Below are 21,367 nucleotides of genomic sequence, written 5' to 3'. Positions count from 1 at the left end.
CTATTTATGCCTCACATGCTCACACGCATGCCCCCCCATCCGCCCACTCATCCACCCAAGGACGCACACACAGACACATATATATATACACACTATTTGCAGTATGTACGTCAGACGTGTTCAAAATGTACTGGTGTGTGCATCCCCTAGTGGTACAGACATATGCACACATTATAATTTTAGCACATGAATAACAAGAATAAGTCTCATTGATACGCAGTATTTGACACTGCAAATACTACACCGCTGTCCCAGTGTTTGGTGTGATAGCCATGCATGCCACCAGCATGCACCGAATCCGCCATCAACCCTGCGGGTATTGTTGCTGCTCTGTGAAAGGAGATGGCTGGAGTGACAGCTGTATCGAATCGGTCTCAATCGTTCCCACTCTCCCCATCACATTCAAGTGCTGTAAGCTTCAACCGAGACAAAGACAAGATCGCCAACCATCCACCCAGTCATGCCCCCAGGTGACCCCCCCCTCACCCACCTCAATGCCACCCCACAGGGCAGGCCTCTCATCCTGATTAGTATCCTTGGAGTAAGGGGTGAATTTGACTGTCCTCCGAATGCTTTGGACCACTTATGCCGAGCTACCTCAGGCGGTGTGATGGTGGAGAAGGGTGAGGGTTTTCTTTTTTTTACCCTCCACTCAATCAGCAGTAAACAAAAGAGACTTGACAGCTTGTTTGTTGCTCTGGCTCTTGCCCACCTGGGTGGATTTCTATGCCTTTGGACAGCGGACAAATTGGAGAGGCCAGAGACAGCTACCTAAACACTCACATTATGTCACGGGTGGTACTGAACGCTGTGTTTTGGCAACCAGTTTAAATGTATTGAAATCAGCAAGCAACAGAGCCTAACCTCAATTAGATTATTTCATGAATAGACCTGTCCGTTCTCCAAATCTTAGACAGACTGCAACCCCCCCCCCCCCCAAAAAAAATCTCGCAATTTAAGATTAAAAAAAGGTTTGGGAAAGCAGTCAAGTTAAGGAAAGCTAAAATGAAGGGAAGAAAATACACGAGTAAATGCTGAAATGTGTCAAGTAACATACAGGATACTCTATAATAACAATAATGAAGTATTAACAATGCCTTGTTTAAGTGTCCGCTCACCTCCCCGTATTGGTTGAGCATACGGATGACACGATCAGTGAGGTTGAAGATGTTCCGCCAATCAAAGGCGGCCATGTCCTCGGGGCGATCCTTGGGAATGCCATTGTACAGGAAGTTGAGGATGTGCTTGGTGGAGAACGGCGTCTCCTCTAGACTCGTGTCTATGAAATCCATCACAGTCGGGTTACGGATGGCATCCTGAAATAACAAGAGAGTTTAAAAAGTGGGATGGTGGTATTAAACTCTTAAGTGTTTTTGTCTGATTTAGCTCTGCTGAAATACAAAAGAGGGAGGCTTCCCCAAGACACCAGTGGGTCAAAAATTAACACCTTTCACAGGTTAATGTGGATAAACGAAGACAAAGGTGGGGTATTAAGTGTACATTGGGCCTCATTCATCAATCGTTTGTACATACAAATGTGTTATTACACACCCATGGACTTTTTTTTTAGCTCTCAAGGTTGTCCGACAGTGAATCAGCCTGATGGTTATTTGTAATTCCTTCCTCCTAACATCTACTGTCTACCTGTTGCAACAAGCCATCATCCAGGCTAGCAAAGACATCAGTGTTAGCCAGTTGGTGTCTAAATTCGGGGTTACCCAGGTTCTACATTGTATATATACCAAGTCCAGTTGCACTCGATTCAATTCCTTTGGATAACCATGACCTGGATGAATGAGAACATTCACAGACAGGTTCTACACTGGTCTCTGAGACAAGCTTCAGGGCTAAAAAATTCCATTGTTGTGCAAGAACAAATTTGCATGTATGAACAATTGATGAATGAGGCCCATTGTTGTTGTTTTTTCCCAAGCAGTCTATTTTTTTTTCTTGAGAAAGATGTACTCTTACTAAGAATTACAGGTTTGATAATTGTACGATGCTGCAAATGAAAAAGTGACAGAGAGATTAGAGATTTGAGAGGGGAGGGTGGTTTACGTCTCACCTCATCATAAGTGTGGGAGACACACTAAAGGAGATGAAAAGGGCAGAAGGTAGGAAGGAAGGAAAGAAGAGGAAAGAGGAGGAAAAAGGGAAATGCAGTTTATGGCGGGAGAGAGAGAGAGAGAGAGAGAGAGGCAGAAAAAAATAAACAAGAGAGTGGAAGATAGATGAGAGATATACAGCCCCTGAGGGATAAGATAAGGTGGTTTATCCAATCAGGAAACTTTGGACAGTATGTGAACACTAAGACTCCAGATGAGGAAATGAATTGGCTCATGCACAGTTACACCAATCAGCTGCCTCCGACAAAGGGACATACATCGGACATCAGGGGTGTTTAATAGTAGATGGAGGTTAGATCATGACTCTTTTAGCAGAGATGCTGACATGCTGGTTTAAACTTTTTAGACTATTTAGGGCAATGTTTGTCTTAGGTATACTGTGCTATTGATATTATTGAAGCAGCACCAAAGTCTTCAATTGACAACTGTGGATGTAGGCCTCTTGAGATGACATTAGTGTGAAGTAAAAGACTTCATTAAACTCTGAGACAAATATGAACCCACTTGTTACATCTGTGGGGGGATAGTAGTTTAGCTTAGTTTGGACCCTGTGAATAAATTCATGTAGTATTGTTCTTCCACACACTGAAAACTTTGAAAACTTGTATGGATACAGCTTTGCAACCCTTTCCGAGACCGATATAACCTGCACAGGATTTGGCTGAATGACTGAATAGAATTTAAACTTGTATGAGGCCGCTGTTCTCTATAGCCTGGCAGTGTCTTACAACCATAATTATAAGGTGACAAATTGCCTTTGATCAATCAAACACCCCGCCCCCCCATTAAGGATTTTTCCCTCCTAGATTGCCACAGTTTAACATTATAAATTGAAATGCAGCTTTATCAGCTAGTGTATAATATGGCATCCTTATAACATCCTTAACGTGATAAAAGAAAACATAACAGGTAGACACCTTTGCCTCTCCGATCTCATTGTGGATATAAGACCCACTGAGTTCATAGCCTGTTTTTGTACTGTACTCACTTGCTGATTAATGAGGTTAAATAACTAATTAATGTTTTTTTTTCCATTTGTTTGGTTGTTTGTGCTTTAGCTAACTAATTAAAACATTCATTTGTTTATTCATTCATGCATTCCTTCATTCATTCATTGGATCGTCTTACCCGCAGCATGCTGATTTGGACTCCATCTTGGAAGAAAGCCCAGAGCTGTGGGGCCACCTCCTCCCAGGCTCTCCCCATGTTTCTGAGCCTCTCCAGCTCTTCAAATGTAGTGTTGGCCTGGGGGGGGGGGCACACGGAGGGGGGGTGAGGATCAGCTGGAAAAGATCCTATCTTCTCATATTCTTACACGCACACACCTATGAACAGATACTCACAAGCACAGGCACACAGGTGCGTACTCATATAAATACTTACAGACACTTACGCATGCATGCAAAATGATCTGCACACAAATACTTTAATGCTGTACAAACGAATGCAGTATGCGCAAATTGCATGAATACATTATGCACTCACGCTCAACAGAACTATTTTACATTTACATGATAGTAAAATGATCACACCTAGAAACACACACACACACACTATCTAGAACGGGCGCTGTAAGGTGGAAAGGTGTCTATCAGAGTACATTACTCAGTTTTGTATGTGTGCATTTTGAGCGGCAACTACAGCGGTATTTTTTTTCACAAGAGCCTTTTAAAACACATAAGTCAATTGTATTATTTCAGTTCACTTATCTTTAGTCAAACTGACAATCATGAGGTGATGGATTCACCTATTGCTGATGTTACTGTTTTGGACAACCAAGTCGCTACTGGCAATACCCGTGAAAACAAGTGCTTTTGGAGGTGGAATGATGCAGAACACTCGGCAGAATTTACTGCTGCTACGAAATCTGGACTATTCAGTCCCAAAACTGGACGATTGTTGGGCGTTAATAACAAAGCAGTGCGGAGAGGGCCACAATCAGCGGGATACATTGCCCAAGAGGAAGTGGGGGAGAAAGGGTGGAGTTAGGCAGAGACTGAAGTGACTCACCGGTGCACAGGTATGGCCGCCATTCCCCTCTATCATGCTCACTAATGTCCGATCTTCACGCAACAAACTGGATGAATTACAAGCAAACACAACATGCCAGTGGGCATATAAGGAGGCCAGTCTGATTTGCCTCACAGACACCTGGGCTTGATAACTTGATCCCCAACTCTGAACTCTCTCTGGATGGCTTTGGGACCCCTCTCAGATTAGACCGGGATACTACGAGCAGCCAGGAGAGCCATGGGGGTGACTTATACATGTACATTAACAGGGCATGGAGTAGGACCGCAAATGTGAAGGACTCCTGCTGTACACCTGATATAGAGCTGCTAGCCATGACTTTAGACCCGAGTATCTCCCCACAGAGTTCGGTCAGCTTGCTTTACTGCTTGTTTACATTCCACCATCTAGCAAAGTCACACACACATCAGAGGCCATAGCATTGTGCGTTCACCATATTGAATGCAAATCCCAAAACTCATCTGTCCTCATCCTAGGCTGAACAAAACACTCCTGATTTATCAGCAGTATATCACATGTGCCACCAGGGTGATATAACAATTGACCTATGTTATGGCAATGTTAAGAATGCATACTAAGCCCATGAAAAATGCCCCTTAGTAGACCACAATGCTATCTCATTCTTTGCATGGTTAAGAAACTGGTAAAAATATGGGACAAGGTAAAATATTAAAGGGCTGTTTTGACTGTACAGAGCGGGAGGGACTAACTCAGGGGGGCAGTTTAGAGGAGGCTACTGATGTTGTCACTCATTACATCACCTTTTGTGAGGTGTCAAGGTATTTTCTAACATAAGCCCTGGATCACAAAAGCTCTCAAAGTCACACTCAATGAAAAAAAAAAGACCCCAGCATTTATCTCAGGAAATAGAGCTGAGTCCAAACTCATTCAGAACAAGCTGAACAAACAAATAGAAGAGGCCAACAGAGTATACAGGGAGAAGGTTGAAAAGCCCTTCCAGGAAGGCAAAGTCAGGCATGCCTGGTGAGGCATTAAAACACTGGCTGGCCTCCCTAATAATTCAGCCATATTCAGTATTGAAGCAAAGGTCCGTGTCAGCATGGCAGAGAACCTGAACAATTCTACTGCAGGTCTGACCAGGATTAATTTACGCTTGAGAGGGAGGAGGTAATATCTGAACTGGCTACCATGTCACTTGCCACTACAAACCTGGAACTGCAGCCTAGGGAGGTAGAATACACCCTGAAGAGGATAAACCCAAACAAAGCACCTGGGGGCCTGACTGGATCTGTGGCCTGCTGCAGCCAACTGTCTGTTGTTCTCTGTGAGCTCTTCAACCGCTCCCTGGTAGAACACTCAATCCCTACAATGTGGAAATCCTCTGTCATTTGTCCACTACCCAAAAAAGCAACCCCGCCTGTGATAATGACTACCGACCCATAGCCTTAACATCCCTGGTAATGAAAAGCTTTGAGAGGCTTGTTCTTTTCCAGTTACAGAAGGAAGTAGCAGTGCACACTGACCCTCTCCAGTTCGCATATATAGACAATACAGGGGGGGGAATGATGCTGTTCTGACACGGCTGCATGGTGTGTACACCCACCTTGAGAAGCCCATGGCATATGTTAGGATGGTCTTTGTGGACTTCTCAAGCGCCTTTTTTCTCCCCAGTTGTATCCGGCCAATTACCGCACTCTTCCGAGACGTCCCGGTCGCTGCTCCACCCCCTCTGCCAAGTTGGGGAGGGCTGCAGACTACCACATGTCTCCTCCAATACATGTGGAGTCGCCAGCTGCTTCTTTTCACCTGACAGAGAAGAGTTTCACCAGGGGGACGTAGGGCGTGGGAGGATCATGCTATTCCCCCCAGTTCCCCCTTCCCCCCAAACAGGCGCTCCAACCGAGTAGAGGAGGTGCTAGTGCAGCGACCAGGACACATACACATCCGACTTCCCACCCACAGACACAGCCAATTGTGTCTGTAGGGATGCCCAACCAAGCCTGAGGTAACACAGGTTCTCAAGCGCTTTTAACAGAGTGCAAACCCATCTGATGGGACAAAAGCTGCTCCAAATGGATGTCAATCCACATCTGATCCTCTGGATCCATTCATTTCTGACAGGGAGACACCAAGTGGCGAATCAACAGTCAGTTCAGCTCTACTCGAACCATCTCTACTGGAGCCCCACAGGACTCTGTAATCTCACCTGTGCTCTTCACTCTGTACACCGATAACTGCAGGAGCTTAGACCCAGAAATAACCTACATCAAATATTCTGATGACAGAGTTTTTATGTATAACACTAACTCTGAAGGACAGCTACAAGCTGAGATGGACACATTCTCAGAGTGATGTAGGGGGAGTTGCCTTGACCTCAACACCTCTAAGACCAAGGAGCTGATCACTGATTTTCATCATGGACAGGTCACCATCCCTACACTGGGGATCAACGGCCAGGCCAAAGAGAAAGTGGAGACATAAAAATACCTTGGCACCATAAATAAGCACAAACTCACCTTCAAACCTAATAATGAAATCACCTTCTCCAAATGTCAGCAATGCCTCTACTTTCTGAGGAAACTCCGTTAACTCCAGGCTCTTCTACTAGCTTTCTAAGGGTGCTTCATTGAATCCATCATCACCTTCAACATAACAGCCTGGTTTGGTGCTTTGAGTAACACCCACCTTAATGACCAAAATCATCAGAATGAGCAGCAAAATCATTGGACAGGACCTAGAATCACTAAGCAGCATCTGCAGCAGACCGTCCAAAAGGAAAGGACTACAAATATCCTTGGACACCACACACATACTAACCAACCAATGCAGCCACCTCCCTTCAGGCCGCAGATACAGGTCATTCCCATTCAAGACCAAGTCGACATGTCAGGCTTTGTGCCTACTTCCATTAGACTTAGCCTGAGTTATCTCAGGGCTTGACCGAATTTATTTATTACCATTTATCTATGGACAGTTTTAATTACATCTAACATATTAGTGGACATCCTAAATAGGTTTTAAGTTGCACTTGTATGTTGTCTACTCTGTGTTTATTGTCTCTCCGGCTATGTGTTGTCTGTCCACTAACACTTTCACACAAATTAAGTTCCTGACGGATAAATAAAGTTGTTTTGACTTTCACGCACACACGCGTACGCGCGCACACGAGTCGCTAATCTCCTGCTACATACTATTCCCACACTTGAACCCCTGTGAAAATACGCTTTGTAAAAACACCAAACATCTTTGCACAAGGAATTCCTGCAGTGATAACCAACAAGGCTGCACCAAATGCACTCTATGACAAACTGACAAATACTTACCATTAAATGCATCAGTGGCCGCTTGTTTGTGAGTGTGTGTGCGCGTGAATGCGTGCGTGCATGCGAGTGTTGCATACAGTGCTTTTGTGGAACACGACAAAGACTGTCTATCGCAACATTCACTCTTGTGCAGAGGGGGATGAATGTGTGGAAAAATACACCCCATTAAACGCCTTCCTCTTGTGAGGGTTCGATTCCAGGGGACAATGGCAATGAGGGCGGTGGCCTGGGGGGACAATGGGAGCCGTTGGCCACAACTGGCTGAACGCATTCAAGCGGCCCAGTGAATCTCAGCCGGCTTCCTCCAAGTGAGTGCATCCTCATTTCTCGAGGGCAGAGAGAGAGAGATAGGAGAGACAGACAGAGACCAACTGGATCTGGTCTCTGTGTCATGGGGTAAGCTATGGGTGGCTGGTGGAGTGGTTCAGGGCCCAACTAACATGTAAACGTCCCTTTTCCCTAAAACAAACACACACACACACACACACACACACACACACACACACACACACACACACACACACACACACACACACACACACATCTGCTTGACCCTCAGGTGGTTTCCCCATGCTTCCTTCACTCAGGGTGTGAGATGCACAGAAAGCTGTGACTCTGGGCCTCCATACAGAAGACACATCTGTCCGTCACAGTTAGCCACGTGCAGTTTGGCCGAGTGTTTCGGATACCATGACGCTACAGCACCGTGGCTTTTCACTGTCGAGTGACACATGACAGAGGAAAAGGACACCAAACTAAACCAAAAGGAACTAGTGTGTGTGTGTGAAGGTAATTTTCTTAGGTGGTAATACTGGATTAATGCTTCGGAAGCCCCTCTCTCAATGCAATTAAGATCCCGGTTTGCAGGAAACGGAAAACAAAGAGAGCAGAAAGGGTCAGAGAGGAAGAAGCAAATGGGTTTGTTTGTAAATGTGTCCGCATGTTGATGTGTGTGTGCGTGTGTTCATGCATGTCTATAGGCATAGCTTCTCGGGCTTACATAACACTGAGAAAGCCATGGCGCCAGTGGACTATGTGAGAACCACTACGGCCAAGCCACTTGTGTTCCCCCATTCGTAGCAAGTCACCCATGACTCCTGGCCCCCCCTGGAAGAATTTTTAACCACCATGTACATACATCAAGAAAAAATTGGTTGTAAATAAGATAAGGTAAGATAAGATAGAAAGCACTTTATTAAGGAGACCTGATAAAGCCGAAGGGCAAAATGGAAGGTCTACCTTTAATGTGTTTGCTGTTCCTGTAGAGGAATAGTAAAGATATGTTATTGATATTGGAATTGTTGTGTAATGTTTAAGAGTGTGGTATATTTTTGTATTTTTTGTATGGATGCCTTTTCTGTAAATCTCAGCTGGTCTGGATCCTACAGTAAACAGTGTGTAGTTTAACGCTGGTGGTGAAGTATGGGACTCATATGGCTATGGGTACGAGGTCTCATTTCCACTTGGGGAAAGAAACACTAATAAAAACGTGTCTCCACACAGTGCCCTGAGGTGAGTTGGACAAAAGCGTCCAGAGATGAGGGGAGTTTGCTTACGTTTCGTATGATCTGACGGACGGCGGGGGAGTCTGGGGCATAAAGGATCTTTCCCATCAACATGGGCTTGACAGAGGACCACATGATCCGGGTGACCGGGTTGGACTCCAGTTCCTTCATCAGGTCATTACAGAACGGAGCTGGAAGAGGTGGGAGGTGGGGGGGGGGGTATGGTTAAAATGAGATTCCCGTCCAGATAGGGGGGGTCTGCTTACAACACATTTGTAACTTTCCAAAACTGACATTCCACTTTCTGTAGCAACTGATGAGGTGTGTTTAGGCGTGAAAAGTGGCAGCGTTGCAAATTCTGTCTGTTCACTGGTCACCGAACTACTGATGCCCCCATGCTAACTGCTAACTGCTCACCGCTTACCGTGAAGGCATATTTGTTTCTCTCTGGTTTGGCCTTCCATTCACATTAAGCTGGTGTTTTTTTATAACTGAAAATGGATCTTTTCAAAAATGCCCGGTCTCGTGTTGTAGTGTAGTGAAAATGGAGCTTTTCAAAACTGATTGTAAAACGGTAGTGTGGATGGATGGAAAATTTCTATCCGTTTTCACATTTATCAAATCTATCCACATTAGTGTGGATGTACTCTGGGGGTGCGTTCCTTTATCCCCATTTATCAAACTCTTTGCATCACGAATCTAAAGACTTGCTGTTTATAACACCACTTCTGTCTATGATGGACAGTGCCTCAACCCATCTTTAACTTTAGCTGTTCGAAAAAGGTATGAATGACTTTGCCGCCCAACATGGTTGGACGATGAGTCATATGAGCCAGTTTGTTTGAAGGTACGGTGATAGGGCATACTCACTGGTGCTCTTGTCATACGTGTAGTGGTCCTGACCCCTGCTGCTGTTAATGCCCAGGAAGGCTTTGTAGTTGTTGTCCTCATACCAATTGAAAGAGGTGACCCGGGAGAAAGCCCCCTCGCTGTAGCCGCACACCAGGCTGGAAGCGGCAGCCATCAGCTGACTGAAGGACGGGCTGTGCTGGAATAAAGGGCTCATCACCTGGAGCAGCTCTCTGTAACTGCTCCTCAGAGAGAGCTGTGGAGAGACAGGCGGCGTGGAGTGGGTTAAAACATACTTTTCAAGAAATGTTTCAAAGATTGCCTTTTCAAGGACTGTCTCAAAAATTTCAATCAACCAACCAACCAATCAATATAGCACATATCATACACTGAAATGCAATGCAATATGCTTTACATTAACTTATAATTCTATTTTTTTTACAACCTGGGTCTGATTTGTTTAGTTTTTGCCATCATGCATATCGGTTATGATATCATTTTACTCACAGCTTAATTTTGGACATTTTAGCCATGCAACCTCTACTGCACACAGCTTTACAACAGAGTCTTATGGGGCAAAGGAACACGAACCTTTATTTTCTATTATCTAGGACTTCTCAAATGTGCTCGCCGGGTAGGTTATTGATGGTTTCTACCTTTTATAATAGCGATAACTTTTTTTTGTCCCCCCCCCCTCTTTTTTTCTCCCCAATTGAATCCGGCCAATCTCCGCACTCTTCCGAGCCATCCCAGTTGCTGCTCCACCCCCTCTGCCGATCCGGGGAGGGCTGCACACTACCACATGCCTCCTCAAATACATGTTGAGTCGCCAGCCGCTTCTTTTCACCTGACAGTGAGGAGTTTCACCAGGGGGGCGTAGCACATGGGAGGATCACACTATTCCCCGCAGTCCCCCCAAACAGGCACCCTGACCGACCAGAGGAGGCGCTAGTGCAGCAACCAGGACGCATATCCACATCCGGCTTCTCACCCGCAGACACGGCCAATTGTGTCTGAAGGCCAGAGGTAACACGGGGATTCGAACCGGCAATCCCCGTGTTGGTAAGCAATGGAATAGACCGCTACGCTACCCGGAGACCCCCCAATAACTTTAAACTTAGGTGATGTGATTTAAATAATTGGGTTGAACTGTACTTGCTGAAACATGTTGGACACGTGCATTCTGTGGCACCATAAGACCCCATTGTAAAGCAAAGTCCAGTGGTGGTCCTGTATCCAAAATCTAAAAAAATGAAAAAAGAGAAAAAGAAAAATAGAATGACCCAAATCAGCAGATTAAGAGATAATGAGTAAAAGCAGAAATTGTTACCTGAGGCGAAAGCATGACTAAAAAAAAAAAAAAAGTGTTTAAAAAATTTTTTTGCTGTTGAAGTAAGTATACAATACTGCTTTAGTCTTACAGACACTTCATTTCAGCGCCTGGAGTTTCTTCTTTGTCTTAGATGAGGCCCAAATATGCACCACACGATGGCTCAGATACAGCCCTAATGTCCCATAAAGCTTCAGGCTTGTGATGTCATGATGATGAGAATGCATGTCAAGAGTTGAACGTCAACCCTCGTTTTCTTCACTTCTTTTGTGGTAACCTATAAGACCTACTGTGAAGACTCGAGTTGTGTACACAGACAAGTTAAAAAAAGAAAAAAAGAAAGACAATATTTGTTTATCCAGAAATAGAAACATCTGTTTTTTCTGAGTGAGCTGTAATTTTCCAGACAGTCGTTTCATGAAGCAGGATGGCCTGGTTTCAGATTTCTGCAGCATTATCAGAGTGAGAGTGAGTGTGTGTGTGTGCGTGTGTTTTGGAGGGTAGGCTGGGTGGGTGTATCACTGGAAAAATGAAATGAGCGGCGTCAAGTTCTCTGTCCTCCAGAGAGACAACACTGTCCAATCCCATCAACAGGACGTCAACAACGTCCCTTGGCAACACCCAGGCCTTTAAACACACGTACACTACACGTCAACAGAAATACCTAAAGATATATTCACACTCATGTACACACACATGCACTCACAGGTATATTGGACATATTCACAAATTCATACAGTGTAAGCACACACACACATTCATATGTATTGAAATACGTAAAGGGAGGGTGATGACGCTTGCTCTGGGGGATGGGGGGGGCCTGGAGCCACTTCATGTGGCTGTGGAGATCAATGCGTGAGCCACACTCTCATACATGGGTGGGGCAAGGGAACCCAGATGTTGGGGGAAATGCTGGCAGCCCACTGGTGTCACTGGGAATGTCTTTCGCTCCTCCTCTGACACACACACACACACACACACACACACACACACACACACACACACACACACACACCCACACCCACCCACACACACACACACACAACACTACTGGAGGCTAACCTTTTCCAATAACCTTTGTGTGGGTGCGTCACCTGTTCTTACACCCTCAGGACAGTCTCCATACAGATTGGCCAGTGATGGATCTGTTTTTGGAGGCGATAGAGGACCGAGCTGGATTTAGCCTTCCTCATACGCACTAAATGATGTCCCCCTGCTGTCTGTGTTTGCGTAAAAACTCTGGGCAATAGGAAGCAACAGTTTCCTGAGAGCTAAAAATACCAGGCGCGTCAGCTTTTGAATGGAGCTGGTTTTGGGAGATGGATTAGGCTGTGTTGTACCTCTTGTAGTTTTTCTGAGGCGGCGGAGAGAATCCGTCCCCAGAAGCGAATGTCAATGCCATTGGAGTGGTTGTCCAGCACACGGGGGAGCTGGGGAGGAAACATGACAATACCTCAGGTGAAACATGAATTTCAGACAGAGTTTTTATTGCCGTGGTGGAGAGAAAACTGTCTCTCTGATGTGACAGAGCAAAAACCCCAGGAAACCTGAGAAAACCACCTTCATCATACGTTGCTTATTCTGTTTTTTCACACAGCAGGGCCCCGAATCTGCCAAGTTGCACACGGTCCACATCCTGAACACACAGCAGGTCCCGGTGACAGTTTCTCCCAAGGACTGCGATTTGTGTTTTATTTTTTGGCCCTTTGACCAGGGATCTTACAACCGGCTCGCAACACAATAGGCTAAAGGTCCAGGAAGCGGCACGCGGCCAACGCGCTGAGAAGACATCCTTCCTCTCTATCATTCCTCCATATCTCCTCAGATCTGAGAACATAGAGAGGCTTATGTGTATGGGAGTGTGTTTAACTGTGTCTACGTGTGTGTGTGTGTGCGTGTGTGTTGCATCTCAGAGTGTTATGAACAGTCTTAATGTGTGCAACTGTATAAATAGTCTTAATGTTTGTAAAGGCATGAATAGTCTTAATGTAACTGTATTAAGTCTTAATGTGTATAACTGTATGAATAGTCTTAATGTTTGTAACTGTATGAATAGTCTTAATGTTTGTAACTGTATGAATAGTCTTAATGTGTGCAGCTGTATGAATAGTCAATGTTTGTAAAGGCATGAATAGTCTTAATGTGCGTAACTATGAATAGTCTTAATGCGTGCAACTGCACGAATAGTCTTAATGTGTGTAGCGGTATAAATAGTCTAATGTTTGCAACTGCATGAATAGTCTTAGTGTGTGTAACTATGAATAGTCTTAATGTGTGCAACTGCATGAACAGTCTTGTGTGTAGCTGTATGAACAGGCTTAATGCGCAACTGTATGAATAAACTTAATGTTTGTAACTGCATGAATAGTCATAATGTGTGCAACTATGAATAGTCTTAATGTGTGCAACTGTATGAATAGTCTTAATGTGTGCAACTGCATGTGGTCTTAATGTGTGCAACTGTATGAATAGTCTTAATGTGTGTAACTGTATTAATAGTCTTAATGTGTGCAACTGTATGAATAGTCTTAATGTGTGTAACTGTATTAATAGTCTTAATGTGGCAACTGTATGACTAGTCAATGTGTGCAACTGCATGAATAGTCTTAATGTGGCAACTGTATGACTAGTCAATGTGTGCAACTGTGTGAATAGTCTTAACCTGTGCAACTGCATGAATCATCTTAATGTGTGCAACTGTATGAATAGTCAATGTGTGCAACTGCATGAATAGTCAACGTGTGCAACTGCATGAATAGTCTTAATGTATGCAACTGTATGAAGTCAATCTGTGTCACTGTAAATAATCTTAATGTGTGTAGCTGCATTAAGTCTTAATGTGTGCAACTGCATGAATCGTCTTAATGTGTGCAACTACATGAATAGTCAATGTATGCAACTGCATGAATAGTCTTAATGTGTATAACTATGAATAGTCAACATGTGTAACTGTATGAATAGTCTTAATGTTTGTAACTGCATGAAGTCTTAATGTGTGTAACTACGAATAGTCTTAATGTGTATAACTGCATGAATAGTCCTAATGTGTGCAGCTGTACAAATAGTCTTGTTTGTAACTGAATGAATAGTCAATGTGTGTAACTGAATAGTCTTAATGTGTGCAACTCCATGAACAGTCTTAATGTGTGCAACTGTATGAGTAGTCTTAATGTGTGCGACTGCACGAATAGTTTTAATGTGTAGCTGTATAAATAGTCTTAATGTAACTGTATTAATAGTCTTAAAGTGTGCAACTGCATGTAATCTTAATGTGTGCAAATGTATGACTAGTCAATGTGTGCAAGTGTATGAATAGTCAATGTGTGCAACTGCATGAATCGTCTTAATGTGTGTAACTGCATTAATAGTCTTAATGTGTATAACTGCATGAATAGTCTTAATGTGTGCACCTGTATGAATAGTCAATGTGTGTAACTATAAATAATCTTAATGTGCGTAACTGCATGAAGTCATAATGTGTGTAACTGTATGAATAGTCTTAATGTGTGTAACTGTATAAATACTGTTAATGTGTGTAACTGCATTAATCATCTTAATGTAACTGTGTGAATAGTCTTAATGTGTGCAACTGCATGTCTAGTCTTAATGTGTTGTGATATGAACAGTCTCAATGTGTGTAATCATATGAACACTTAGTACATAAACAGTGTTAATGTGTGTAACTATATGAACAGCCACAATATGTGTAAATATCTGAATGAGAATACTGATGAGTTAAGTTTATTTACTAAGTAAAAGCTTTCCTCGGTCAAACACGGGCCTTAAATCAGTTTATCCGGTTCCTATAAACTGTGTCAGCTGAAACGGTGTACACATGGCCTAGTCTCTCTTGTTGATGCCAAGAGGAAGAGGAGTTCAGAGGGCACCCGTAAGGAGGTTATACCCAGACTTCCATTCTCAGAGCCTTGTGACCACAGAAAGGTCGCTCACAGTTTAGTCTACAGCAGAGGCGTGTCTCTCTGCAAAGCTTATTATCAGAGGAGGCTGAGTCGGGCCACTCAGTGAATCCTGATCATTGTTTCTCACAATCCCTCATTCTGTCGGGGCTGTACTGACACAATATACTCACGGAGAATTTACAATCTTAAGGTTTTACTGGACGACTCACTTTGGCTCCAGGCTGTTGGATGGGAAAACAAAGCATACAGGCAGTAAAATCTAATCCCCAGACAGCACCTTTAAAAAGGAAGAGCGTTAATCTTTCAACAGGAATAGCAAAATCACTGTCATGCTCAGTAGTAAGTGCAATCATTCTTGCAAAGTTTAACTACACTTGGATCTACAACCTTGCATAAATTCACATTTTCCGTACTAAAATGTTATTACCTACTTTTGGATTTTTTATTTTTATTTTTTTTTAATCAACTGTAAAACTTTCTGTAGATGACAGTTAAAAACCTTTTATAATCAGATTATTGTAATTCCATTCTGTGTAATCTGTTATTCTCCACCTCTGCATATAGGCAATGTTTACCCATGATTATCGATCGATAGCTTCAAAGTACACATTCTGCAGAGATTTTTTGCCACTTATCCATACTGACAAAAAAAACAAGTGAGATAATCATGAATTCCTAAGTAAATATTAGTTGTGTTGTTTGTTTTTGCTGCGGGCCTATGCCTTGTGTAACCTGATTTCAGTGTCTTTTGTTTGTCTTCATTGTGAAGCACTCGGTAAACCAGGGTTTAGCACAGTGCAGTACAAATAAAGCTATTGTTGTTAATATTATAATCCATCTGCCAGTTGGCACTGTATCCTACCAGCTCTGACCCATGCAGATCTTTGCAGGAGTAAATAAACATGGTGGCACCAAATCAGCCCTTCACTGTCCTTTCCTGCGCATAAACAAAAGCCACTTTATAATCATCACTAAATCCTTGAATGCTGAAATATGAGATGTCTCAGTAACATCTAATGTTCAGGTGTCAGAGTATAAGTCAAAGAGGTGAGTAATATGCATTGAGGGCAGGTTTAGTATATACTATAGAGACTGTATTATATTTATTGTACTTGTACTCCAACGTCAATTGTTATATTGTAGGCTCAAAAGGAGCATTACTCAAGTTTTTGGCTAAAAAAAAACAAAACCACATTAAATGTTCAACCTGGGGAAAAAAAAAAAAATCAGCATTGCACATTTGAGATACTGAGCAATGAAGCCCAAACAGCATTCTCAGCAGTTTTGAAAAAAAAACCTTGATTATTTTCACTGTTATGCTGAAGATAAAGCTGTTCTTGTCTGTTGTGACTGCTTCCATCTACAGATATAAAACACAACACGGTGATTTAACAAAATCAGATATCTTCTTTTCGCAACGGTGTTATTGAACGTACTAATTAAATGAAAACCTTTGCTTTCAGCATTGTAAATTCTTGTCTAAATTTTATCATTTGTGTGTATTGATTTTTTTTTCTTGCTTGGATTGAATATCAACTTGGATTATTTCTATACATATGCTGCTGGGTGTGATTTGAACCCCATTGCCATTTAATATCAGTGACAAAATAAACTTCAGTGGCTGAAGAATGAGCGTTCTGCAGTCTTTTTTTTTTCCACAACCAACAACACTGAAGATCTAACAGCAAACTACAATTCCAAAGTAGATGTCAAATGCATCACAATGACCTCCCTTGCCTGCAAAACAAAGCAGAGACTCATGACTGAACGACACTACTGACCAGCCGGAAGAGCTTGAAAAAGTCAACGTTGGCGTAGAATTTGTCCTCAATGATCTGCAGCCGCTGTGGGGTGAGGACGCACATGGCGTGTCGGACGGCGTAGACCCCCCTGCTGCTGGGGAAGATGAGGAAGCGCTCCAGTAGGCTCAGACTGCAGGCGATGTCCTTCAGGTGCAGCTCGGGGACGCCGTGGGCGAACTGCAGAGTTACAATGGAGAGATACTTTAGTTTACTGTGCTTTAGAAAGGAGACAACCTGCAGCTTTACACACAGGTTTTTTGTCTTCAGTGATCATTTAGATGATACCACATTCTTCTGATTTTAACTTCTATCTGTCTGAATGTGAATTAATAAGGCTGTATTTCTTTCATGTTTGCCCAATTTGATTTAAAATAACATCAAATGAACGCTAAAAGGCTGCACCTAATAGTCTTTGTAGTTTCTTGCACCGAAAGGACGCAAAACCGTCATGTTTAATTTCATTGATTGCAGCTTGCAGTTTGTAAGGTAGGTGTCAGTGTTTTGGTGCTGATTTCTTGTTATTAGCACTAGTTTGCTGTTTCCACGTGTCTCCTAAATAGGAAGAAGAGTAGTTTTTGGGGGCCACTGTAACCTAGCCTACCAACGCTCACCCAGGAGCAAATCAGGTAGTAAGCCCTGAAGGGATAATCCTAAAAGTGCTCGAAGCATGTGTCAGTCAGCTAGCAATGGTTCTCTGCAACGTTTTCCACCTAATAACCGAGTCTGGGAAGAGTGCCTGCTCTACAGAAATCTTCCTCCATCAGCGCAAATAGAGATGATCCATCGACTCTGTACATCATGGAGATATCTGAAGAAAGGAAGACATTTTATTTTTCATTGTAAGCAAGCACACAGCGAAATACATCCTCTGCATTTAACCCATCCTATTGTATAGGAGCAGTGGGCAGATGCAGTCCCCGGGGACAAGGACCAACTCCAGTTCTTCTTTCTATCGCCTTGGTCAGGGGCACAGACAGGAGTATTGACCCTAACATGCATGTCTTTTCAATGGTGGGAGGAAACCTACGCAGACACGGGAGAACATGCAAACTCCACAGAGAAAGGACCTGGGACGGCCTGGGGTTCGAACCCAGGACCTTCTTGCTGTGAGGCAACAGTGCTAACCACTGGGCCACGGTGCTGTTGAGAAGCTGGTTCTTCAGCACCTCAGACCCCTGTTGATACACTCACTGGTGGACCCTTCAGATTTGTACATCAGGCCTACACAGGTGTAGACAATGTCATTATTAACCTGCTCCACAGAGCTTGCTCCCAACCTGGTCAGGCCAGGTGACACAATTAAAATCGTGTTTTTTGATCCCTCCAGTTGTTTTAGTTACATCCAGATGCCCCCCTCCCTTGCACACACACATTCACACACACACGTGCTTGTGTGTGTGAATGTGGTGTGCAGAATAGTGTACACACACGGCTTCCTGTGTACCCTTCATCCAGGTCTGTGTTTGAATAAATTGCTACCAATATGGTCTTTAGGTGTCCAATCCTATTAGTAACCAGGGATCCTTCCAGCGAGCACATGCCCCGGCAGTAAACAGTGCTTGGATGAAGTAGCTGGCAACAAGAGAGCTAGCTCGCCTCTGTGAAAGCCAGTCTGCTGTTCTGAAGCTTCTATTTTCCATATGAAAGCTGTGATGAGGACTATTTGGACACGGGTGTCATTCCACTACAGTGTCCTTTGTCTGGGAGCCCGCAAATCGGCATTTTTCCTACCATTCCCCAAGTAAAAAAAGGTCTATCCAAAAGGATTCAGCTCTGAGTGGGACTCGCCTCTATGGCCATGTTCTGTAAAGAAAACACTTTGGCAAAAGGAATGACGGTCCCTGAAACTGAGGATGATGTGCGTGTGTGTGTGTGTGTGTGTGTGTGTGTGTGTGTGTGTGTGTGTGTGTGTGTGTGTGTGTGTGTGTGTGTGTGCACTTGTGTAGGGGTGTAGTGTGGGTGTTTGCCAGAGGGAGTATCGATCATTGTACATCTCAAGGGAACAGAACATACACTCAACGTCTGTTCCCACAAATAGTGAGGAGCAAGTCATTACCTGTTGAAAACTTGCAGATCCTTCTCAAAAGCGCTTTGGTTAGTTTCTGTTGCGACAGTTCATGTAGTGTTGCGACATTGCTCACAGGGTACTCAACACAATAGTGGTGTTGTCATTGACATATCTGTATGTTCTGTTGTCAGACGACTGCACAAAAACTGATTTGCTCAAGGGTCTCAAAATGCTGACTGGGTAACCAAAGCTAACGCTAAATGCAGGGCTGTTAGCATTTTGTGATGTTTGATCAAATCACTTTTTCACAGTCATGCAGTCATCTTACAAAAGAAACATTAAGTTAATGAAAAAAACCTGTCTTATCTTATATGTTAGGTTGAAACAAAATAAGCAATCACAGACAGAACCAAAGGGGACAAAGTAACATTGTGGGTACCAGGGAGAACCCATCTTTACCCAACTGAGCCCAAACGGAAGCAGACCACGTTTTTGTGGAAAAAGGTAATGTGTGGGAAAAAAAAGTATAATAATAATAATAACTTGGACTTCTTTTGGCCCTTGTTTCGGCGGGGGTTGTGGGGAGCTACCTGCTCAGGCCTGATGTGGGCGTTGACCAACTGGTAGACGACAGATTCAGTCAGAGGAATGTCCCTCAGCAGGAAGGAAGTCAGAACCTCATCGTCCTTCAAAATATCATCCACTTTCACTCCACGCCCTGCAGAGAGAGAGAGAGAGAGAGAGAGAGAGAGAGAGAGAGAGAGAGAGAGAGAGAGAGAGAGAGAGAGAGAGACATGCAAAGCAGAAGTGAGAGAATAAGGCATGGAGACAGAAAGACAGAACGTGAATATTTATGCTGCTCACAAATACATTCATGAGGCTGTGTGTGTGTGTGTGTGTGTGTGTGTGTGTGTGTGTGTGTGTGTGTGTCGGATCAACAATACAGTAGTGACTAAAATGAATGGAGTGAACTGGAATTCAATTAAAAAGGTATTATTTGGTCATCTATCTCCAGCTCCACACTTACACACTCCGTCATGTTAACTCTCGTTGGTGAGACATGCAAACAGTTAGAAATGCACACACAAACACATGGACGCTTCTGTGACCACTCACGAATATGTAATGTTTATATGCAAGAACAAAATCAATAACGCGCGCATGCGCGCGCACACACACACACACACCATTTCCTGCGACTTAATGATGTTGTGTTGCTCAGAGCTGCACACATTTCACCATTTATGTAACTTGTCTCAGTACGTTTCCATTTTCCTTGCCTAGGCTGATGGGAACAACTCATGGTGGAATGTGGAACCATATCTGTGTCACTCCATCTATTTCTCCACAGGAGGGTGGGGTTAGAGACAGGTCTTTAAATAATCAATCACAGCCCAGAATGTATTTGGTTTCATTATACTATAATCAAAGCAGAATTATTTTCCCATCGAAGCTGCCTTGTTTTTATGTGCAAGTTAATCAGAGATGTGTATATTAACATCCGAGCAGGAACGGGGGCACGGACAGGACCGGTGTTTTCACATTGTCTCAGATGGGGAGGAAAAACATGTGAAGCACTTTCTCACCCATTGCACAGCATGCCAGGGTAGAAAGTAAGCAGCTTACTTTCCCACTATGCACAGGCCTTTTCTTAAGCCTTGTGATGTAATCCTGTCACAACGTTTACCTGTTACGGTGCACGGAAACAAACGCAGACTAATGGAGGACGAAAAGCGTGAGATATGACTGTACTGACAGTAAAAAGGCTGACTGGGTGTATCACAGGTCACTCAGGGATTTTGACCTGATAATGTTTACTAGACCTTCTCAACAACCCTAGCTGCAATTCATGCACAAGATAAGACACATGGCAAGCAATACAAGACAACTGAGGATAAGGACAAGAGATATTTATTTGGTGGTAACAGGTGCCCAACTTAGATAAAACCTGCCTGATAAATACTGCAATGAGATGTTTACTTCAGAACAGAACCTGAATTTCCAATCATTATCTGACGTCAAATTGTTAAAATTCTTTAATACATATTCTGTTGACCTCATTGAGAAGGGCCCTATGTCAGCTGGGACTGTGGGATAGGATTGGTGTTGGGAGGATGGGGTGTCATTTTGACTCAGGCCTTGGCATTTTAAAAGGCGGGCCTGCGAGCAGCACTGACCTGAGACCAGTTCAGGACGGATGCGTAGGACGTCCATGAAACTGCTCATGGCAGTCAGTTCCCTCCAGAGGCGACTCAGCTGAAGGAACTCCGGGTCACTAAACAGAAGCTCGTGGGCATCTGCGTAGAACCGAGCCAATCTGGGGAGCCAGGTAAAGGATGGATTACACACAACATACAACACCATACTCACAGTACGCACATTCTGGATTCTGCAGACAGTCTTAGAGACACAAAAATAGAATGCAAATCCACAGTGCACATGCATTCACATAAAAATTTATACACAGTCCAATGCAAAGACACACATCTACAAAAAAAAAAAAAAAATTTTT

At 43.5% G+C, this 21,367-nt stretch overlaps 1 protein-coding gene across 1 annotated transcript in view; it reads right to left on the bottom strand.

Annotated features, from left to right (window-relative positions):
* Window positions 1–21,367, bottom strand: part of LOC130129717 (retinal-specific phospholipid-transporting ATPase ABCA4-like) — a 64,389-nt gene that overhangs the window by 39,763 nt on the left and 3,259 nt on the right. Inside the window, exons 4-11 of the mRNA XM_056299318.1 lie at window positions 21,033–21,172; window positions 19,446–19,573; window positions 16,827–17,024; window positions 12,466–12,555; window positions 9,817–10,051; window positions 8,998–9,137; window positions 3,255–3,371; window positions 1,119–1,316 (exon numbers count right to left, since the gene is read on the bottom strand). Coding sequence (XP_056155293.1) covers window positions 1,119–1,316; window positions 3,255–3,371; window positions 8,998–9,137; window positions 9,817–10,051; window positions 12,466–12,555; window positions 16,827–17,024; window positions 19,446–19,573; window positions 21,033–21,172 — 1,246 coding nt within the window. The remainder of the gene's footprint in view (window positions 1–1,118; window positions 1,317–3,254; window positions 3,372–8,997; window positions 9,138–9,816; window positions 10,052–12,465; window positions 12,556–16,826; window positions 17,025–19,445; window positions 19,574–21,032; window positions 21,173–21,367) is intronic.

The sequence above is a fragment of the Lampris incognitus genome, chromosome 19 (genome assembly GCF_029633865.1).
Source record: "Lampris incognitus isolate fLamInc1 chromosome 19, fLamInc1.hap2, whole genome shotgun sequence".
Taxonomy (NCBI): Eukaryota; Metazoa; Chordata; class Actinopteri; order Lampriformes; family Lampridae; genus Lampris; species Lampris incognitus.
This window is presented reverse-complemented; position numbering and strand designations above follow the sequence as displayed.